This window comes from Sinocyclocheilus grahami, unplaced genomic scaffold (genome assembly GCF_001515645.1).
Source record: "Sinocyclocheilus grahami isolate Dianchi unplaced genomic scaffold, SAMN03320097.WGS_v1.1 scaffold460.1, whole genome shotgun sequence".
Classification (NCBI taxonomy): domain Eukaryota; kingdom Metazoa; phylum Chordata; class Actinopteri; order Cypriniformes; family Cyprinidae; genus Sinocyclocheilus; species Sinocyclocheilus grahami.
Window position 1 is genome coordinate 22,408 of NW_015505639.1, and position 8,080 is coordinate 30,487.

General features: G+C 38.1%; 1 protein-coding gene across 1 annotated transcript in view; it reads right to left on the reverse strand.

Annotated features, from left to right (window-relative positions):
• Positions 1-2,836: 2,836 nt before the first annotated feature.
• LOC107552864 (NACHT, LRR and PYD domains-containing protein 5-like) overlaps positions 2,837-8,080 on the reverse strand; it is an 8,898-nt gene continuing 3,654 nt past the window's right edge. Inside the window, exons 6-10 of the mRNA XM_016234902.1 lie at positions 7,341-8,077; positions 6,578-6,748; positions 5,203-5,364; positions 4,079-4,125; positions 2,837-3,993 (exon numbers count right to left, since the gene is read on the reverse strand). Coding sequence (XP_016090388.1) covers positions 3,437-3,993; positions 4,079-4,125; positions 5,203-5,364; positions 6,578-6,748; positions 7,341-8,077 — 1,674 coding nt within the window. The 3' untranslated portion in view covers positions 2,837-3,436. The remainder of the gene's footprint in view (positions 3,994-4,078; positions 4,126-5,202; positions 5,365-6,577; positions 6,749-7,340; positions 8,078-8,080) is intronic.

The window sequence follows — 8,080 nt, forward strand, 5'->3', positions numbered from 1 at the left end:
GGGTTCGATCCCGCCTTTTGTCAAACTTTTTTTTCTCCCTTTTCAAATCTCGTATCACATCATAAAGGCATTTATTTTCAATAAAAATTAAGGAAATAATCAAAAAGTTGAAAATAAAGTATCGGGTAGGGTTAGGGTAGGTGTAGGGAGGGCTTTATTGTACCGATAACGTGGCATCCATTTAATAATTTGAATTAAAATGATAATTTACACTCAATACGTTATTATTGCATACTGTTTTATAATGTACAACAATACTGAAATGCAGATAATTGCCACTATTTGCAACATGTAGTATACATAGCAGAAAATCCTGCCATTTTAACAGTGTAAATAGGTAAAGGGAGAAAAAAAAATTTCGGCAAAAGGCGGGATCGATCGCGTCAAAGTGCTCAAGATACGAGCTTAACCATCTGCGCCACTGGAGCTAATTAGCCTTTGCCAACAAGGCGGGCTATTTGCACTAAGTGTAAATAGACACTCCATATTTTTTTTCCATAGTAAGAGCAATTCATACAATACATTTAAACTGAGCTACTTTAATACGACCTCTGAACTTTCTACCACGACTCTACTGTTATTCGGCTGGTTCTGCCTGTATACCTTGATTGACAGATGTCTCGTCCAGTCAGCGGTGAGTAATCCCAAACCAATGAGAAGGGTATAACTGCAGCCTCGAGATCTCCAAATGGGGGCGGGAACTCCAAAACGGGGTGGGAGCTCCAAAATAGGGCGTGGCTTCCTCCCATTGACAGACAGGCACATGACACACATGCGCACTTTCCCCCCCAATCCACTTCAGTGCAAACTCTGCCCCAAAGCTGATTCTAAAGATTTTATTGGTTGTGTCAATTAAAGTGTTGATTTCCTACACTATGCTACAAAAAATGCTAACCCCTAAAACCTGCCCTACACCTGACCCTAACCTTAACCAGTGAAATTGACTGAACGGCGGGATTGGCGCTGAATATCGTGGTAAAGAAAGATGCAGTTCAGGAGATAAACGGTTAATATGATTATGCGATATGAGATCGTTCCGTAACTCCCCAACCGGACCTCACCGGAGAATGGCACCTTTTTAGTTACACCCAGTGTCACTACCCCCTCCTACCCTGCGAATTTCGAGCCCCGGGACCCCCCGCCCCCCCGCAGCTTAGAACAAAGCGATAGAGTAAAATCTTTCCCCTGCGCTGCGCTGGGACGGCTCGCGGGAGACCTTGTGGGTGATTCCCGTTTATATCATGAAGCAGAGGTTCAAACTCCAGTCCGAACACCACTGGCTACGAGCTTTGGGCTCTGCTCTCACGGAGAATATTTACTTATATAGCATATTTTATTTTAGATGAACTAGAAACAATGTTTAATTTTAAAAAATGTTTTTGTTTTATTTTGTTTATTTTTGTTTTGTAACAAGTTTACAAATGTAATAAAGTTTATTTTCGTGCGCTCAAAATACTTTCTTCTTTGCGAGACAAACATTCTCCACAAAACTCAGTTTGCGCGCGTGCAAAACACACTTTTGTGCGCTCAAAATATGATCTTTCGCGCGCATAATTGTGGCAGAGATGTAATCCCATAGGATTGTAGGTGGGGGGAGTGAATGTACAGCGCTCTCGTCCACCTTCAATACCACGACTGAGGTACCCTTGAGCAAGGCACCGAACCCCAACTGCTCCCTGGGCTCCGCAGCATAAATGGCTCCGGGTGTGTGTTCACGGCGTGTGTGTGTTCACTGCTATGTGTGTGTGCACTAAGGATGGGTTAAATGCAGAGCACTAATTCCTAGTATGGGTAACCACACTTGGTCACATGTCACTTCACTCAGTAACAATTGGCTGGACCCAGAGCCAATGGTGAAAGTCTTTGCGCGAGGAGACCCCGTCCCATTTTGGAGGTTCTGCCCACTTTTGGAGTTCACGCCCCATTTTAGAGATCTCCGGTCTGCAGTTATATCTACTTGGAATATCTAGCGACTATCAAACCTAAAACTAACTTTACCGCGCTATTCAAGCGGTTTATATTTTTACCTGTACGAGAGAAGAACGATGTGAAACACCTGCTCAGGTGAAGCAGTTTTCTTAATTTCTGAACATGTTCACATCTAATCCAAATACAAACACAAATACTTTTCCTGTGCTACAACGTTTTGAAATACATGAACACTAACATTACATCTTCCGTTTACAGAAAATGTCAACAAGCTCTGCAGTACAGTGTTATGTATGAAAATGAGAATGAAATCATAAGCCAACACCAATGTTCCTCATAAGTTGTATGCTTCTCTCAAGTTTTAAAGAATCAATTATTCAGATATTGAATAATTATCTGACTTAGGTTTGTTTGTCATAGTGAATGTTAAAGTCACCAAGGATTTCCAGCTGTGTTTCAACCTCTGGGAAAGAAGACAGCAGCATGTCTTGACTGGAGGACTGAAAGTGTCAAGATTAATTGTGGCAGGATCTGTAACAGTTATGGCATGATATTCAAAGAAAGAGTAAGAGCAGAGAGAAGAGAAGGTCTTTATCAATTAAACCTTTTTGAATCATCTGTATTCATATATTTATAATCTAAATAGATTAACACAGATATTGAACTGTAACATTACCAATAATTCAACACATAATGAATAAATATACATTTCTATGTAGTTATTTCAACTGCAACATTGATTTGTAAATATTCACAATACATACTTGACATATTACTAACAGCACTGATTCATACTGAGTGATAAACACATTAAAAATAGTTAGAAATTTTAATTTTATTGATTTAATAATTAATGATAGTTAATGATAAAGTTGCTAAATGACTGCAAGTATTTGGGAACAACAGACTAAAATACATAATTTGAGGATAAATTATCAGCCCATAATAATGTTGAGCTCAAGACACAAGCTGATCATTGAATGTATTCAGGTTTTACAACTAGGAGAGATTCTCAACTCTCCTGATCATCGAGTCTCTACAAAGACTAAATCTGACATGAGTTTGATCCACATCTTCAGCTCTACTGAACAATCAGTCTGACTGTGATTTTAAGACAGACAGTTTAGAATGAGTGATCAGGAAGAGATGTCAACCTTCAACATGGAGCATAAAATGAGCTCCACAGCCTTTAACATTTATGATGAAGTGTGTTTAGAAGATGAGCTCTGACCGACACTCAGTTACCAAAGTAACAGAGCAAGCGGTTGCTAAGAACTGTTTCCTGTGAGTGAGAAACTAAATCTTCCTCCAGGTAGCGCTCAGAGATTCAGAAAGACAAACCTTATAAAAACACAAAACAAGTCTGTGGTGTCTCATTCAGACTGAAGTCAACGTGTTTTTATATACACACACACACTGAAATTAAGATTAGAAGAGAGAAAGAGTTTACAGTTGTTGAGTTCAAGAGAGATAATGTGAATGAGATTCTTTCACTTAACTGTGTGTCTCACTTGCTTCTCATGAAAGGCTGTTTAATCTCACACAGAGACACTGAACTACCAGAATAAACCCCAAAACCAGCACAGAGGGGTTCAGTGAATGTGCTGTCGAATGTGTGTAAGTGTGTGAGTGTGTGTGTGTCAGAGATGCTGTAAAAGGACAGCGTGCCGGCCGACCAGTTCAGATACACTCCTACTTTCTTAGGGCGATGTGAAGGGACAGATATTTCTGTGATCTTATTACTGTGTCTCACAAAGAAACTGTTATTAAAACTGTTCAAACTCCAGGACTTTTCATTGTATCCAAGCAAACAGTCATCACTCTCTCCTTTCCTGCTGATTCCTTTACATGTCACTGATATATAAACGTTCCCACTCCATTCAGCCTCCCAGTAACAGCGTCCAGACAGAGTCTTTCCACATAGAACTTGATAACACTCATCAAATCTGTCTGGATGATCAGTATACGGCTGCTTCTCTCTCATATGTGTCACTTTTCTGTTCCTCTCAGACAGAGACAGATAAGTGTTTGCTGTGTTTAAATCCAGTGTGAGATCACATGCATCTGAACACAAGAAGAGAGATTATAACACTCCTAAAACAAAACAGTGATTAAAGTGTGTGTATGTGTGTGTGTGTGAGAGACCTACATTTTTGTGGCCCTGTTGTAATCCTGATCTCTCCTCCATGATCCACACTATAAAATCAAAAGATGAACCCATAATAATGTGGATGGCTGTTCAGAAATGATTTTGTTAATGTTAATATTTTCTAATGATTTATTACAGTGGTTGAAAGCATGGAGACACATCAAACTCTGTAAATGTACTCTTGGTCATTGTCAGATGAATAAGCAGTGTGTTAAATGTTTGCAGTAGTACATACTGTGCAATTTGTTCTGTTTATACAGCATACCTGACCCTGATTCATTACTACCAACACTCAAAATGAACAAAAATATAAAGCTTTTAATTTTATTATCACTGTGTTTTTAATTAAGTTTAATATAAAACAAGGATGTTTTTCTAGCTGTAATATAATTTCAACCTAAAGTCAGTTCATCTTTACAACTTAAAAAAAAACAATCTGGACAAGTCCCATGGTAAATATAATGTAAGCAAATAATGACATATATTTAATTTTTGATGTTTAACTAAATCTCCAAAATCAGGCCACAGTCCCTTCTGATTAAGCTGCTCTGTCTGTCCTCCAGCATTACATGTAGTTTCTGATTCACAGTCTCTATCACTGGACAAGATCCTCAAGCCTTGACCTACAGACTCACCTCTACATTTACTAATCATTTGGGTCTAAATCATTTCATTTGTGCAGGTGTTAACTGATATTCATCTACTAACTGCATTAATCTCTTGCTGTTCAGCTGCACTGAGCTGATCTGCTTTATTCAGTTTCACAAGGTCAAAAATAATTTCTTCTCTTTTAGACTGTGATCTCTGTGTTTTCAGATTGTGGATCTGTTTTTGCTTCGTGTCTCCGGCATCATCAAGCATTTACTTTCTAGAGCAGCAACAAGCTTTGAATTGATGTTTTGGGATCAGAGACTTGAGTCTGTTTCTCAGATGCTGCTGTTATGAGTCACAATGAACTGAATCAAAATCAACTTCACTTACAGAGTTCAAGACACGCCCTTATCTTCCATGTGCAGTATTGATGAGTATATACAGTATGTGCTGTATGCAGGGACCTATTTACATATGAGTTTTCAATGACTTTATGACACATGACAGGTTGAGATTGTTAGTGTTGAACATACTTGAGTTTGTCCAGTCTGTAGTTTGGATCAGAGAGCAGCTTGACTAATGATTGTCCTGGATGATTGTAACTCAGATCCAGCTCTCTCAGGTGTGAGGGGTTTGAACTCAGAGCTGAAGCCAGAAAACAGCAGCCTTCCTCTGTCACCATACAGCCAGATAACCTACAAACACACACAGACACTCACATAATCTGGGACTTGAGGTCATCTTAACACACACAGGAGTGTTCAGATTCCTGTCATTATGCAAAAATATAAAATTATTCATTGTTTCAGTGTATCACTTTTTATCTACAGGTCACAGATTGCAGGTTCAGTTCAGCTTGAGCAACTCTGGTTTCAATGTTTTACTCAGTGTCACAGTGTTGATGGAGCAGAATTTTTTTCTCAAGAACAGTTTCTGTCATCCCCACTCCTCACAAATTTAATTTAAAGGGGTCATATGATGCTATTTTAAAGATCATTATTTTGTGTATTTGGTGTAACATACGGAAGTTCTAAGCGGCCATGCATTATTATTTTTTTTCCTTCTTGTTTTCTCGTTATAACGACTTATTTTCTCGTTATATCGACATAACGAGAGTTGTTTCCTCGTTATAACTACTTATTTTCTCGTTATATCGACATAACGAGAGTTGTTTCCTCGTTATAACTACTTATTTTCTCGTTATATCGACATAACGAGAGTTGTTTCCTCGTTATAACTACTTATTTTCTCGTTATATCGACATAACGAGAGTTGTTTCCTCGTTATAACTACTTATTTTCTCGTTATATCGACATAACGAGAGTTGTTTTCTCGTTATAACGACTTAATTTTCTCGTTATATCGACATAACGAGAGTTGTTTTCTCGTTATAACGACTTAATTTTCTCGTTATATCGACATAACGAGAGTTGTTTTCTCGTTATAACGACTTAATTTTCTCGTTATATCGACATAACGAGAGTTGTTTTCTCGCATTTGGGCGGCATTATGCTAATATTTCCACATAGTGAGGTAGATATGTGTGGGCGTGTTAGAACGAGCCGTTTTAGGTAGGTGTGGCTGACTCTTAACTTTTATAAAGAATATCTCTTTGGATTTGAGACTTTACTCTTTGCAACTTTACAGATCTTCTTTATGCACCAAGAGCTTGTAACACTCCAAAGAGAAAGGAAAACTTGAAATCGCATCATTTGACCCCTTTAATCATTGAGTAAATAATTTCACTAAATATCTAAAAAGTTCATAAAAAACTGTCTGGAGCAAATGCAAACTTAAAGTCTTCAGACACACTAGGGTCTGTGATATATTACCAAAAAAAAAAAAATCAGTAAAGCAGAGGGCATCTTTCATTTAATAACCATGTGAATCTTCATCTGATTGTATTACCTCAATATGTTGAGTTGACAGTGTGAACTCTTCAGTCCATCAGAGAGCAGCTTCACTCCTGAATCCTGCAGGTCATTGTTACTCAGGTCCAGCTCTCTCAGTGAGTTTGATGATTGTAGAGAGGAAGACAAACTTTCACAGCACTGATCAGTGAGATTACAGTCAGCAAGCCTATAACACAGGATGAAATATAATTTTTTTTGCAACATGTATTCAGTATAGCATCAGTGTCACAGTGAAGTAATAAGGAGGACGTAGGACAGAAAAATGCCAAAAAGAAGACAACACTATTATTACAGCTGGTATTTCACTAACAATAAAATGTGAACCATGCTAAAATTCCAACATAAATTCTAAAGGTCAGAAATGACATTTTTGGTACAAAAAACCTTGACTAAAATTGTGTAGATATGGCTAAACTGCTGTATTTGCAAAGATGTTTATAAATATGTACTATCTCTCTAAACCTAAACTGCATAAAGTACTGTATGATGAATAAGTTATAGTGAACCTCATGAGAGAAAATAAAATGATTTACTATTTACTAAACAACTAAACTGTACATGTTCATAACCTCCTTCTGAGTTTGACTGATTCCACATTGTTTGGAGTGAGTCATGAGATACTAAACACTTCTGACCTCTTCAAACAGCTTCTGATATACCTGTAAATTATTAGTGTCATGATTCGACGAAGGAATATTACTGTCTCAACAAAACAAACACATTCAGTTGTATCTCCAATCACATACATGAATACTCACAGTGCCTTGCTGCAGTTCACCACAGCTGGTATCAGTCTCCTTCTACCCTCATCTGATGTGTTGTATCTCTTCAGATCAAACTCATCCAGCACCTCCTCTGATATCTGAAGCATGTAGGCGATTGTTGAGCATTGAGACGGAGAGAGTTTCTCCACTGAGTGATTCTCTGATTTCACAAACTCCTGAATCTTTCTGTACAGAGTCTGATATTTTATTTCCAGCAGACAGAGGAACAGATTGATGCATCTGTCAGCTGAGAGACATTCATAATCACCCTTGATTCTGTCTTTAATGTACTGTGTGATTCTGTTGATTGTCTCTGAGCTGTTCACTGTGTGTGTCAGTAGATCCTGTAAGAGTCTCTGATTGGACTCCAGTGAGACGCCCAGAAGGAACCGCAAGAAAATATCTAGGTGTCCATTTTTACTCTTTAAGGATTTATTAATTGCTGATTTTAGTAGCTCATACGAGTTTTCCTGACTGTACCACTGATATTCGTCATTAAGAAATGACTTCACTGATTCCTCATTCTTGACTACATGGGAGTGAAACAAAAAGAAAGCTGCTAGAAACTCCTGAAAGCTCAGATGTATGAAGCAGTAGACTTTCTTCTGATGAATCACAGATTCCTCCTTAAAGATCTCAGTGCAAATCCCAGAATACACTGAGGCATCAGTGATGTCTATCCTGCTCTCAATCAGGTCCTTTTCATAGAACATCACATTGCCCTTCATCAGCTG